At 44.8% G+C, this 15,635-nt stretch overlaps 1 protein-coding gene across 3 annotated transcripts in view; it reads right to left on the minus strand.

The window, feature by feature from the left end:
• Positions 1-7,886, minus strand: part of igsf9ba (immunoglobulin superfamily, member 9Ba) — a 56,303-nt gene extending 48,417 nt beyond the window's left edge. The window contains exon 1 of one of the 3 annotated variants that reach the window (XM_029172564.2): positions 7,590-7,884. In XM_029172564.2, coding sequence (XP_029028397.1) covers positions 7,590-7,653 — 64 coding nt within the window. In that variant the 5' untranslated portion in view covers positions 7,654-7,884. Of the gene's footprint in view, positions 1-7,589 lie in introns of all 3 variants that reach the window. The other 2 variants (XM_029172565.2, XM_029172566.2) reach the window with 2 other exon arrangements.
• Positions 7,887-15,635: the final 7,749 nt, after the last annotated feature.

A 15,635-nucleotide genomic window follows, 5' to 3' on the forward strand; every position in this document is an offset into this window, starting at 1 on the left:
TGACAGAACAAATGTGTTGAAACCGGCACCACAAACAAATACGAAACATCTGCTGGAGGTCCATCGACAGCTGTCCAGACCAGCAGATGAATCAGCACTGCGGGGACACGCGGGGTTAAGTCTGTGAGCGCTTTTCAAGTGGCAGTGGTTGAAAATGTCTCTCCGCACGAGAAGCACGGTGCACTGAGCTTGCAGTCATGATCACAGGGTTTACAGTAAATAGACACTCTCTGCAATTTCGGGCCATAATCAGGCAGAATAGAGCGGCTGCGATGTTGTGACATTCATGAGCTCCAATAACATATAAAACAATATTGAGGAAAAATAGGAAAAACCGCGGAAGCCTGAGATGAGCTTGGATTTTCTGCTCTACGGTGCCTAAACCTCTTTATGGAAACCAGAACAATATTTCACCCAGCAAAACTAAAATCTAATATTTGCCTCATGCTCGGATTTGATTTAGTGTTCGAGTAAGGGCGCGCGTTGCTCGCTGCAGTTAGAGATCCTGTAAAAGGCGCAGCAGGAGTTGAAAAGCGCTGCCTCGCGGCGTTTCCTGCCGGACAGAGCTCCTGATGTGGAGGATGTAATGGAATATATAGACTGGACGGAGAGTGGAGTGAGGAGCTCAAGGACGTGCAGCCACTGGCCTGGATGGGCTACTGACAGGGCGGTAATTGAATGCCAGCCTGTGTGCGCTGAAGGTCACAGCAGAGAATGGCCCGAGTCTGTGTGTGTGTGGTAGAGAGAGAGAGAGAGAGAGAGAGGCCTGTGTGTGTCAGTACATCTGTGTATATCAGTGTTAATCCGAGTCTGTAATATTCAAGCCCAATGAACACACGGGACGACAGGACGCGGCCCACACAGGACCTGTGCGTGTTCTGAAATGGAAATTACAGACGGAGGAACTGGTGGAGACAGGACGAAAGGTTAAATTTGCCTGAATGAATAAAACTCCGTTACACTTAACCAGAGCTGGTGAAGCACGGACGCCAGCGTGGTGGGTTGGGCGCAGGTTTGTCCCGCTCTTTATGTCCCGCCACCTTTCTCCCACAGCATGTGCTTATGTAACGACGCTCCGGTTTCTTTTAAGTGGTCCAGACAGCGTGGTTGTTAGTTATAATTCAACCAGGTTCACACCGGCAGCAGGTCCGCAGTGGGGGAGAAACAAGTGTGGTGGAATATCGGACCAACCCTTAGTTCAGTTTTAGAATTTATTACCAAATATTATCCCTCTGGATTCAAAGGAAGAACGTGTACAGCTGTGCAAAAACAGAAGCCCTCTCTGTTAAAGGTTGGCTCCAACATCTGTTTCCTTCCATCCTCGCTCCGATCTCACATATTCTCCTCAGAAGCAGGTTATGATCATGTGTTAAGTTCAGAGGAACCTCTTCTCCCCACTGTGACCCACACACACAGTCCAAACACACCCCAACGTCCCCGTCTCCTGAAACTCCGTATAGACATGAAACCATAACAAGCATCGTATTTTCTATACAGTACGTTTCACAACTGACACTCTTCTTCACAGCTTTCTCCCTTCTCTCCTACAGATACAGATCTCGCCACACAGACGGCATCACAACCACACGCTCAACTACACACTACGAATACTGTAATTTGTATAAGATTAGTGGAAAGAAACATGCATTATTTCATTTTTTATTTAGTTTTCTCACATTGAGACATGACATGACATTTAAGTCAAAGCATCTGGATAAAAGCAGTGGTGGTGTTTTCTCTTTGTTTTGTCCCTTAATGACACAGAACAGCTCGCACTGCAAAGACTCCAGATAGGAAACACAAAGTGCTCGGTGCTCAGTCGGGGACGGATGTGCTGACACCTGCCCCTCCACACAGCAGGGAGAGTCCGAAAGCATGAGGGAGATGTGTGTGAAAGGGGCGAGGCGGCGTTGGCGGGCGCCGCTCTGCCAGGGGTGCATATTATGGGTCATCTCTGGCAGGAGCTGAGTCCTCAGTGCAGCCGTGATACGGTCATTTTAGAGTCACTCACATATTTTTACGAGTTATAAACTCTTTAGCCAAGGTGCTTTAAAGTAATTACACAAAGAGGCATGCGGCTGCTGATGGAGCTTATTAGCGCTTTTATGTGGCTTGTCTAATTACAGCTGGTTATGTTGCTGTTTATTCAGCATCACTAAATCATATGCTAACCGGGCGAGTGGCGGCTCCGAAAGCGCCGCGGGGCTGCGACGTGACGTTCCACGTGAGCTGCTCAGACGTCGACGCCTCGTCGGCTGCAGCTGATCTTCCCATCGCTAAGTGCCCACTTCCTCATGATTCCCCGTTCGCCCCCTCCCTTCCTCCCTCTCTCGCGCTGCAGTCCGGAGCGACACCGGGGCGCTCGCTGTAGTTTCACCGCCGCTCTGTGGGAAGAAACGCTCCTCGCGCTCGTGTTTCCCCAAACAGGGAGAAGACGCGAGAGGGGAAGGATTGAAAAGCTGCTTTCACAAGCACAGGATACGCCGTTGATTGAAGGTGCTGAGAGATTTGTGTGTGGTGATGCTCTAAAAAAACTCTGATTAAAACTAAGGCAGTGTGTCATAGTTTAACATGACTTGCATGTGTTCATAAAATCATATTAGAATAGAATCAAAACAGAGCAATCTTTCCCAAACCTCACTCTCCACGTAGCCTTGTTGACCTTCATATTACATAACATTAAAGTCATTTTTCCCAGATGCCGATGATGATCTAGTTACTGTGACTTATCGCAGCCACCCAGAACCACGTGATCTGAAACCTGGCTTTCCTAGTGCGCTGCAGGCCTTGTTTGCAAGGAGACTCTGCCGGGACCGGACTGGCTGCTGAGGGGGGGGGGGGGCATCACCAGAAAGAGCTGGCACTTGCCCAGTGCTGAGAGTCTGCCATCCACAGCTTGAGCACAGGCCCTCTCCTAAGCTCATTACTAAGCTTTGCTCGTATGAATGTGAGAGAGAAAGTACAGCAGCAGGAAAATGGAATAATGAAGATCTGTGTGTTTGCTGGAAAATAAGGGGGAGACCACATCAGAATCACTCACGCAGTTAACATTACTTTAGAGGCTGCACTACAAAAAGTACATTCTTAGAATTTGAATTAGAATTTGTGTATATCAGTAACTTTTGATAGACAGGCATTGATATCACAGAAGAACTGAAAAAATACCAGCAGAAAATGGTCTCTTCCATATGGAATCATGTCAGAATTTAAAACATGATGTTTGTTTTCCAATAAATGGAATCACTGGAGTTCTTTGAGTGCTTGAAATAAGCTTGACCTCAACAGTAAAAAGCTTCTTATATGCCAACGTATTAATAATGATCCAAAACATAAACACAATTTAACACGTTTATGGCCCAGGCCTGTGCCAGAAGCTTTTATCCAGTTAATTTAGATGTGAATAGTTCCACTTAAAGTTACTAGATGCTACGTTTGGAAATCAAACTACACTCGTTGTTCTATCTACTACGAATTGATAAATATTTCAAATTGCTAGAAAAAAGTATTCTTTTCTGATTGGTCAGACCTCCAGAACGTGGGTCACACAAATGTTTGATACAAGCCTAACATTCTCATAAAAAGGGAAATATTAGAAAAGTGTTGCACACTGTAACTTACCATATTTAATATAACCATATTTTTATCATATTAATAACTTTATTTTAACAAAAATGTGCTGCCTTCTTTGTATACTGTCTATAAACCCACCTCTATAAACATACAGTAATTGCTCTCATCTCTATAGGAACCCACTGAATCTTGTTTCATTAATATTATAATTATTAATATTAGACTATAAAAACATCTATCAAATGCTACAGCTACACACTAAAGACTCTATGTACTGCCGGGCCTTGCCACGCTCTCAGGGGTCAGGAGGCCTTGATTCTTGTGGCAACAGAGGAGAGCAGACATCAATAAGCTGCATGAACCAAGGAGACGCTTCCTAATGATGTCCCTCACCCATATCTTTCAAACTTCTAAAAGCACTGCATGAGTCAGACAAATTAAAACGTCGCTGTCAAAACATTTTCTCACGCAGCATCTCAGACAGCGCCAACCTCCAGAGAAACGCTGAAGGCAGCCCGGCCTATTGAGCGTGCAGTCTGACGCCGGACGCAGGCGCGGAGGCAGTGGGAGGGCTTTCAGACGCCGCCTCAGCACCGCTGGGAGGCCGCAGACGCGTGAGTGACAGCTCTGACACGTTCACAAATTCTGTCCGCTTTTATACTATATCTGTGTCTTTGAAGGAAGCCGGCGTTGAGAACACGTCACGGTTCGCGAGGGAGCTCCGGATCCTGTGACGCATCAAGGAGTCGGCTCCAAATTAGAGAATTACAGATGAAAACCATCTGGCCGAGAGCCAGATTAGCAAACACTTAAAAACACAAAGTCCCAGCACAGGCAGGACGAGTGGAGTGTGGAAACACTGCTTCAGATGGACCACTCCCCGACTCTCGCCACTGACATTTAATTACTCCTATATTGCCATCAGCGTCCCTCTTGCTTCACCTTGATTGGTTGCCAAGTCACCATTGACTTTGTTGAACTAACCTCAAGTCTCCATGACCATATGCTTCCTCCCTGATGGGCACTTGGCACTAGAACATTTCTTTGACCACCCATTTACTGTGAAGGATTCCCTGTAACAGAGCTATTGAATGATGTCGGTAAAAGCACAGAGTCCGGACTTAAACACACATTTGTACTTTCTAGCAACTTTCTGAATCGAATATTTTGACTATTTTACAATGTTGTGGGCAAACTGTTTCCTTTCACAAGCCTATGAACTGCATTTCTTGATGAGTTCACTGTCGAGGTGCAGTGAACTGCTGCAGGTGAATGCTCTGACGGAGGCTTTTGTTTCAGGTCATGGTAGATGCTCAGGCTCCAGGAAGGTCAGCGCTTCCTAATACTATCAGGGAGGGTATACAGTAATTCTCTGGATATGTTTGGGCTTAACTCGGCTTTACCAGCACCGCAAGGCCAGTTCGCCATGGTAACCTAGGCGACACGACTAACCCGTCAACAGCATGACTAACAGCCACTTAAAACTCTGAGTCATTAATCCTGCAGGACCCTCCACGGTGCAAATCAAAGTGGCTAATAACAAAGAGAAACAGACATTTGATGGATCAGTCTCCGGTTTCTACCCTGACAGTGAACAACACCCAGCGCAGTGCGCGGATGCTACTGATGCCACACGCCATCATGTACAACAACAGCTTGTGCATCAAAAACAAGCGTGGCTATTTGAACAATACGCCGACCACCATGCAAACATCTCAGCATCTCTCGCTGCTTTGCTTTGCACGTTCACCTGCACTTGGCCAAATTCTGCCGCCGGGCATCACCTTAAAAAGATTACGTACGTAATCCCTTTTACTTCGCTGGTGCCTTTTTCCTACAGACGGACGCGTCTGTCTGACGTGCTCGCTATGAGGAATCTACGATTCGGAAAGAAAAAAATCAGAGGCATTCATGAACTGCTCATTGGCACGACTAGCAACGTGTGCTCTTCAGCTTCTTCAGTTACATTTACCCGGACGCACGGTTGCCTCACATTTTTTAAACATCCACATTTAGAGCACAGCACCAATCACACTTTTCTCCTGTTTGCTTTAAAGCTATTTAATTGCCCCCTCTTGTTTAATTCATGCTAACTGGCACTGAATATCACATGTGTGGAGGATTTACCATATGGATCACATGATCAGCTATCTTACCTTTAAGTCTGACCATGCAAAATCCATTACACATTATTAAATATGATATTTCTTCATTTACAGACAGCAGATAGGCACTGACCACCATTTTGTTACTGAGTTCCCATGCAGCTTTGGGTTTACAACTAAAACCCTTTTTGCCTTGCAGGAGGAAAACCATAGTGTAGCACAGGTTTGTACAGTAAAAACAAAGTGTGACGCTCTGCTCGCTGCACAGACAAAACAGCTGAATATTGTACGCGATCATTTCTGCAAAGACTAAGCACACATTAGTAAGATGTGGGGGGGCTGCCGGTCTCTGGGCCCTGTGCTAAGCTAAGCTAACCCGAGGCTGGCTCCCGTCCAGCGCTGAATGGATCAGCATGTGAGTGGCATCACGCTTCATCTAACTCTCAGCAGGAAAGTGAATAAGCGCATTTGCCAATATGCCAAACTTTTCCTTTATTAAATAGTAATTAAATACACACCCATGCACCTGACATGAGATCCAAAGGTGCAAACTACATACACAATAACAGTGCTGATGTATATTCGTATAATTTAGAATGAATGACATTAAAGCTTCGTTAATATTATTGTAAGCATAAGTCTCTGACCACAGTGCTAAGTTGCTTACATGCATTTCAGTGGTTCTGATCAGCACCAGTCTGGGTCAGATTTATAAAAACTAATAGGCTACTGTGATTTGTGACTATCTAGTGCAGCCTGTAAGCCTGTTCCAACATAAATCATCTTCAGTGCCGTGCCGACACCAGACAACGCCTTTGAATCCATGTTATTAGGCCCCATCCAAGCCTCCCCAAAATGGAGATTTTGTGCTTTTAAACAATGGCACGTCTGAGAGGAGCCTAAATCAAACGTGCTGCGCTGCACCGGAGGATGTTCGGGTGAGATTGTGCTTAGCTTGGATTTGGGTGTCATTGGCAGGAGGAGCCAGACCTGTGAGCAGACCAGTTTTGACTGGGTATGTGGGGTCATTGGGATCAGTTACCAGGCGACAGCCTGGCACATGTCTCCCTCGTCTGGACATGAGTGGAAAAGCAAGGTTAAGTAAGTACATGGGTCGGTGCAGCGTGCTCAGAAAAAAATATGAACAAAAGGGAGATTGTGCAGTTTGTAGCTCCTGGATGGACTGGTTTAAAACCACCAGGATCCGTGTGCGTGAGCCTCACGCAGCCCACAGACCCGTGACCCCATGCAACACCACAACCAGCATGACAATCCCATGCATGCACCACCGGGCTCTATCAAATTCAAGGGTATATTTCATCTGACACATGATACATTATTTAGTTACTTTTCCATCTTGAGGGCTGAGATGGTCACACCCCTCTCTGGAGAACTCAAATGGGACCTGCTCGCTATAACACGTTGCACGGCAGCGGGGGACGTTATCCCCCCCTCCGCCCCCTTTTTCATGAAACAGATGAGCTTCACACACATCACAATACGGCCCTGGCCCACAACCGCGTCAATCAACTTATCCCCACCGTGTTCATCAATCGCCGCGGACACCAGCGTTCGCCTCCCCGGCAGCGGCGTGAACGATCCCGTCTCAGATATCGCGCGCGTGAGCCAGGCCATTTCAAGGCAATTGTTGTTTCCCCGAGACACTTTGACCACGGCTGAACTTTCACGTGACACATGAGATATGCAGCCATTTGTTAGACTGAAATAGCCCCACAGTTCATACGGTACGACCCCCCCCCCCCCCCCCCCCCCCCCCCCCACACACACACACACACACACACACAAAAATAAAAAAATACATCATGCGATTGCAAAAAGCGGCACCGAGCGCACACGGAGACAGCACAAATCAAATGCTATGTGCGGCACAAGATATATTGCACTTCAACTCACCTTGAGCGGCCGTTCCTCTGGTGCTGAATACACTTGCTATCAGAGTGGCCACATACCAAATCATAGTACTATTGCCGACCAGCTATTACCACGCAAAGTGCCCCGTTCAACCAATCTCTCATATTCGACCTTGCACCTCACGGTCTCTTAGCAAAAGCCCCTTTTCATATCCTATGTTCTTTCCTCGTGGCGTTTCCCTTCATCCCTTCCCTCCCCCGTCCTTCCATCCGCATCCTCTCCCGAAGAGACAGAGCACCTGCACCGCCGCGTTTGTAGTAGACGGAGCCGTTTTTTACGAGCGCATAGTGAAACCAAGTGTGAGAATGCAGCCACAGGTCCGCCTCTGCTGTCATTGGATTGGCTGCTGATTGAGGCTTTGGGGCGTGTATTGGTTCTCCGGACGCCCCGCACCCGAATGACAGGAGAGCGGCCGTGCGCCGATTCAAGGTGAGTTGGAGCGTGCTGTAGTAGTGGAACCGCAGTATCATGCGCATTGACAGAGAGCCGTGTCCACATCTTTAAATACCTCTCCTAAACTGGCCCCACGTGCACCATCGCCGCCCATCATCCCTTTCATCCGCGCCGCGACCGTGCACTGTTCGTCACGTCACCATTGGCGCCATTCAGCTATGTTATGCTTTACTGTAATGCGCGACGCGAGGCGGGTGAAGGCTGGTGGATGCGTGACTCATCTGTCGCTCACCCCGTAGCCTTCGGCTGTTGTCATGTCGCTGTCACCGACATGAAACGCTCACTTTTTCCGCCGCCGCGCCGCGTCTGGCTTTATGCGATGGGTGTGGCGACAGATAGGTTACAACGCCGCTCGCCAGATTATTTCCTCGACGGCGGCGGAGAGGATGCGGCTCCGTCGCGCTGCCCGCTGCACGCGCGCACACACACACACACACACACACACACGCGCGCGCGCGGTTAGCAGCGATAAGGCACCCTCGCATGCACCGCCTGTGTGTTGTACACATGCATGGCCGCAGAGGAGCCGTGACGCCCGCGCGCCTCTGGCTGCTCGGCGCGAGCTCAGATCTCACCCAAATAAAAGCGCTCGCGCCGTCTGCCTCGGCCGAGCGTTACCGCAATAGCTGGCGGTGTTATTTAGGCGGGATTGTGGAGAGATAAGACTCTGGGTTTTCAAAGCTCGCCTTTTCAGCAGACTTTGTCCGATTTTCTGCCGAGACATTTAAGTCTGTGTGTCTGGCTGTGTGTGTGTCTGTCTGTCTGTCTGACACCCCCACCCCCTGGCTTTTTGGGAGGCTGTCATATTCCTGTCTGAAACCCTAAAACCTAAGGAGGCTCCTTTTTTCAGCAGTCACAGCCAATAAAATCTTGATCAGTAACATTTCCATTTTTAACAGTTGTATGATGATGAGAGGTCTAAAGTATAATAATATATTCAATATTAAAATATTAACTTGCAACCTCGCTTACTACAGTATACATACTACAGTATTATTAACAGATGAGTCAGTGCACCTCAATAATGCCTCAGTGCAATCACAATAATATTGGGTTTTCATCATTTACTGTACATATTACTGTGAACTGCAGCTCTGTATGATTAGCAGCTATTAAAATGACCAAAACACAAAAAAACCTAACATCAGTTCCCACAGCTTGACACCTGGATTTGGGTGAACGTAGACGTAGGCCGGAGCTACGGTGCCGGTACCAGATCTGCCTCCTGTTCAACATGACACCTGAGAGGGCCACGAGGGAGCGAACGGCACCATGACCACTGCAGACTGGTGAGCAGCTAAAGTGCTGTTGGATTAAACAGATTCAGTTCCCAAACACGCTCAGTGAGCTTTGATGCTGTATCTTCTTGACTAAGTATCATGACTACTACTACTGCTGAACAATAGCATCTCCTGTGCCGCCAAGCTGTGAGTCATAAGTTGTGAATCCTAATCATCAATAGCAGCAGCAGCAGGGATGCAGTGTTTGGTGCTGTGGCTGTTTGTCCAAATATCTTCTCTCCATAGAGGAGCAGCTATCAACAATGACTAAGCCACTCTGAGACCGGAGCGTCTGTGTCTGTTTCACATATTCTCACAATCGGTGTCAGTTCGTCACTGTGTGATGCTGTGGCAGAACCAGCTCTTTAGCGCCACGCGCCACTCCCGTTCCATTCATAACCAGAACTTAGACTGTGCCCAGACAACCTCAGGATGCGCTGACCATTCCTAAAACCAAGCACAGGGTTTCAGTCTTGCCTCCTAAATCCACGAGAGAGACTGTTTTTCTCTTTTTTGTCCGTGATGGAATTAGATTCCCTACAAGCCAGCGCAGAGCGGAGATAAGAACACACATGATAATCTCTTACGCAACAAAACTATTGGTTTTACAGATGTGTCCATGGAGACTGGGGATGGAGGTGGCCAAAGGTCAGGGGGAGGACATGGAATGTATGCAAATGATGAATGCAACTGAAAAACAAAAGAAATAAATAACATTAGCAACTGCAGAAAACAGACGTATCTCTGGTTAAGCCACTTTTACCGACATACGTGTGGATGTTTGTACTTGATGATAAAGAGGAGCACAGTCCTGATGAAGAACAGGGATTTCTCTACTTTACTGCAAGAACTGAAGTGACGTGAGTCCTACTTAAACTTTGACTCTGTTTTGGATCATTTCTTCATAATGTCACTGACGGGGTGTGATTACAGCCCCTGTACCTGCCAGGAGCCAAAAATAATGACATGAAAACTTTAGCACCTGAAGATGTTAGCACTTGTTTATTTTTAGGGTTATCCAGTGGGATCTTCTTCCTTCTTCAGCCTGTCACCACTGTCAAGAGCTTTTCATCTCTGCCATAGAAAGGACCTTATTTTAGTTGAAGGAACACAACATTCAGCTGAAGCCAAGGTAAATGTTTGCATGGTCCTGTACATTAGAACGACTACGTATAAACCTTCGCACAGACTGAGATGCTTCGGTGACAGAGACTTATGGATGTGTACGCTGAGGGCCCCACGCAGCATCAGTCAGTCGGCCTGCAGCTGCCTGACCTGCCTGTGCAGATGTTCTGTCTATGTGTGTTTATGGTGCCTTATAGGCTCTGTGTCTATATACATGTACAGCAGTCGGCAGGTGATTCTCACCAGCAGCGGTCAGTAGTGTTTTACAACACAGATTTATTGCTTGAACCAAATATGAAATGACTGAACAGTTCTTTGCTCTTTTCTATATCTGTCATCATTAGTTGGGTATGTTGATCACTCTAATTTTGATTATCCCGCAATAACTTTTTTGTCTTAAAGCATTTGTGACCCAACGTCCATGGGTCATGACTCAGTTGATACAGTACCAATGACAACTTCCATTACATTAGCTTTTTACCTGTCATATGTAAGAATAAGGGGTGTTTTTTATAAAAAAAAAAGTATTTGTATCATTTAAGTGTACCTGTGCTGCTTTAACTTTCATTTGACCGGTTTAAATATACATTTTTCAAATTTTTATATTGAAATGATGTCATCGTCATAATCATCATCGCTGTCATTTTTGTTGTCATCATTGACGTCAACATCACGTGGTTGTTTATAGCGGGGCGGCTGTGACACTGCAAAATTTGTTGATTCATGTGAAGTGAAAAAAATAAGTGGAGGATTCAACTAAAGAAAAGAAGTTTTTTTGTTTCTTTCTTTGTTTCTTTTGCTGGTATCGGCATCAATCAGATACTTTTCAACCTCACGTGACCACTTGAAGATGCTTTCAGCCGACAACGTTATTTCCACTGCATCATTTAATTTTAACAGGACGTTAAATGTTAAATAAAAGCTATACTATGTATCAGAAATGAAAGGATTCCGTTCACTGACTTTGCTGTCTTGTTCCAGCTGCTGTGTATGACACATGCGTGCAGTTGGCAGCAGGGCTCGAGGCCTCAAAGTCACTTTTATTCTCTGCACTGATACTCAAATGAGAATCACTTGTCATGTTCAGTAGACATCAGTAGAATCTGTGAAGAACCCACCCAAACCGCATCATCTTTCTTCTGTGTGCTGAATCACAGCAGGAGCCGTCATGCGTGTACAGCGTTCGCTAAGTGAGTGTCAAATCATCCAGCGTTTGCCTTTTCCACACACTACTTTCCTACTGTTCCAGTGAAAGCACGGCATTTTTTTGTTACGCTCCTTGAATCCAGGAGGTGCTGTAACGTGGATACTGTCAAATCTCATCGTCCATGGGTGTCAGCAGTAGCGCGAGAGAGTTAGACTCTGACGGAAGCTTGATCGAACGTCCTCCGCGCCTATCGCAGTCTCATCATCAGGGGTTTTGCTCCTGTGCATCGTGCCGTCTCTCTGCTAACTCGTGAAATCTATTTATACCACGGTGCTAAGCGAGCTGTGGATGCCGTTGTGCGGAGTCACAGCCGCAAAGAGAAGCTCTAGACGGGACGGACAACAACGAAGCACAAGGAGCAATTAGGCCTGAAGCTACTGCGTCCACACGTTTGTGACCGAAAGGCAGAAGATGAGCATGGTTCAAGTCTGTGTTTGTCCACGTGCGATGACATCTAGAAAGTTAATCACACTGTAAACAGTCAAAGGTATAAACTGATGAAGCCGAAATAAAAACTATTATTGACAATCCATTAGTACCAATAATATACTGTATTATAGTACAGTATATTATTAGTACTATGAAAGATAAGACTATTACTGGATACATTAATTAACTCATGAATTGTGTGTAAGTTTTTATAAAATACATTATAGCTTTGAGCACTTCCTCCACTATTGGCTATTGCTAACAGATTTATTTTGTAAGTAATGATTAATTAGACTGCTTCTTTGACAATGATGCAGAAAAAAAATGAGTAGCCATACTATACTGTACCCAAAGGCTAATAATAGCTGCAGGCAGAGGGTTGGGAGCTGAGTAGGAATCTTCAAAGAGCAGGTTTATGACAATGACAGAGGGGTTACTGAGATGAGAATATCCATCAAAGTAGCAGCGACAGTTCTGAGCACCGGACAGGTAATATGAATAGGTAACGTAAGGTAAGTGGTGAACGTCCAGAGGCCAAAACAAGGTAAAGCTAAAACCAAAACTGAAACATTATTTACATTTCATTTATACAAGAAGGCCATTTTTAGAAGAAGAAATGGGTTAACACCTAGAAGCCATTTTGCAGAAAAGATTGAACAAGCCTTAGAAGCTGGCCCTACAACACCTCTGTCTTCATTAAGGTGATACCATACCTTCACGAGCAACAGTATTGTCCTGCAGAAGGTGTGAAGGTGTGTTATGAAAGAAATGGTGAAAAAAGCAGTTACCAATAGAAGAGTCATAAAGCGTCATAACTACATAGAGAAATTGCAAAAAGGTGATTGAGGAGGGTTTTCTTCACTCAGTAACGGGGGAAAGACAGGAAAAGGACCAACTGACACAAAGCACAACAGATGAGAAGGCAAGCTTCCGAGGGTCAACAGCTTGTGTGATAAATGACAGGACACAACTTCAAGCACAGCTTAGGAGTGGTTGTAGTAAACAAGTCCCACTTTCAACTGTGAAGAGAAGTGCAGGTTTGAGAAGTAGAAGCAAGATGAACAATGTCAAGGGTGACAAGGCCGAACTGTTAAAGAAAACTAACTGTCTCCTGTGATCGCAAAAACATTCAACACAGTTATATTAAACACTAAACGAGGAAATATCTAACATTTTGCTTTTCTCACTTGTTTGTTTGTGTTTCTTGATGCTTTCTTGAAAAGCTATAGGAAAGAATTTAAGGCACGGATGTTACAATTTGCTGTTCTAGTTCAGGGCAGATTTTTAGACAATACTGTATTAATACCCCACTGAACAGCCTCGGATTGCTGGGTTGGTTGGACACCAGTACGCCAAGCCATCACGGGTGGATAGTAAAATACTAAACAGTGCTGCATTCTTTACAGTTAAAAGAAAAGACATGCATTCATAAGGTAAATGATGCATGGAGGCTCAGACAAAGAGTCACCACCCTGTATAACAACTGCATACAACAGCAGATGAAGGTGTCAATAAACAACACCTGACTCAGTGATACAGTGTTAGTGTTTAATTGAATCCAATTTTAACGTCAAGCCTTTCATATTTGCAAGATATTTGCAGGATCATTTAATTTAAAGGGGAAGTGAGCTATTTAGAAAGAATAAACCAGGGTTTTTATTATTAAAGGAGATTTAGAAAAGGAGAAATGTGTTTTTGATGTTCATGAAGGGTTTCAGTAGAGTGTGAGTATAAATATCCTCCCCAAGGACAGTCGACCAACAAGGATCACACCAAGCGTGAGAGTCCAAGAAGTCACGAGGAACCTCAGGGTGATGTCTGGAAAACTAAAGAGAGAGAGAAACTGCTGTCTTTGTATTGTTCAGAACCACCCATTCTGATTTAGATGGATTTCCTTCATATAGTTCAGCACTTGGGTCAAATTGCTTCACTTGAGCTTGTGTAGTAGATTCCAATGTGTTTCTAGTCATTTAAACATTGTTGTGCAGCTTTATATTATGTTTGACTCTCTTTGGAGTCTTGTGTACCTTTTAAATTATTCAGCATTATTCTTTAGTTTATTCAGTTTGTATTAAACATATTTGCATTACCATTTTAATAGCATAGATTCTTGTCTTGAGCCAGATGGAGAGCAGCAAGTCTTTTTGCCCGATTCGTTCTTTTTGGTGGGTGGGTGAGAAAATGGTAGACAATTTCACTGAAGGTGACAGTTACTATATGCAGCTTGTGTTTTACTTGATGTACGTCCCAGATTTCCTGAGGATTCCCAAGAACGACCAAATAACCTTTATAGCCACTTTGTCCTCACCTCTACATCACAGGGGGCAGCTGTTTAGATGTACAGTAGCTGATGTATTTGACAATGGTAACATATGGTTTAGTACTGCCACCTGCTGTTTATTGTTAGAAATCTAAACAGCTGCTACTATAGATAGATGACATTAAAAGCAATGAACAACCAATTAAAAACATTACTCAACATATTAAGCAATTCACTTATCCCCTTATTTCTCCAGAATTATGATATGGTTAAATGTTATTTATATTTTCTTTGAATATGGCATGTGACTAATCTTTAAGATTTTACGACAGTTTCAGCATAAACAAGGTTGATTTAAAGGTGAAACAGATGTTGACTCTAGGAATCAAAAGACTCAGGGATGCTCATGCATTTCCTGTCTGGGAACAGTCCATCTTCCGCCTTGATGCCCTTGTAGTAGTAGTGGATTATCCCCTTTTGCCCTCAGCGTTGTCTTACAGACAGACAGCCAGAAAGTCAGTAGAAAGATGTACAGATAAATAGACAGACATGTTGCTGCTTAATTTGGATAGAAGAAACTAGCATTATGAGCTTTCAACAAGCGGCTCGTTGAAAAAAAATTGTCAAGGTTTCCTTCAGCTCGCTAACCGGTTTGAATCAGTGGGTCCACTTACTTTACTATCTCCACTAGCACTAACAATACTTAAAAGGCCTTAAATTTCCTTTGCCTGAGTCTACATTATAAGCGAAAGGCACAAAGAAATGCAACACAACACATAAAAAATAGGTGCACATAGACACATACAGTAAACAATAAATATTACCTTTTCTGACTCCATCTAAGTGAAACACATTGTGATGAACAAATTCAAAAACCATTATCATTATCATTATCATTATCATTGTCATTATAATTATCACTGTATTTTTAATACACCTTTCTGACCTGTCTATAAAATGTAGAATGTAAAGTGTATGAAGTTATGTATATCTTTTGTGACAGATACGTGTGGTACAGTATGTACAGCATGTCTGGTAGAGGGATCACTTCTCCTTCGGGTTGTCTAAAGAGCTTCTGACAGGCAATCCTAAAGGACCAGACAGAGTTTATTAAAATAAAACTAGCCTGACAGCCGGTCCTTTAAAGTGTCATGTTAAATGACAACCACTAGAGGGTGTATAGTCACGCTACGCTACAATGGCATACGTCCAGGGCGGAGTGCTTGTTGCAGGAGTAGTAGCCTGCATCCTTGGCCCCGCCCACCGCCTGTCAG

Source organism: Betta splendens, chromosome 13 (assembly GCF_900634795.4).
Source record: "Betta splendens chromosome 13, fBetSpl5.4, whole genome shotgun sequence".
Lineage (NCBI taxonomy): Eukaryota > Metazoa > Chordata > Actinopteri > Anabantiformes > Osphronemidae > Betta > Betta splendens.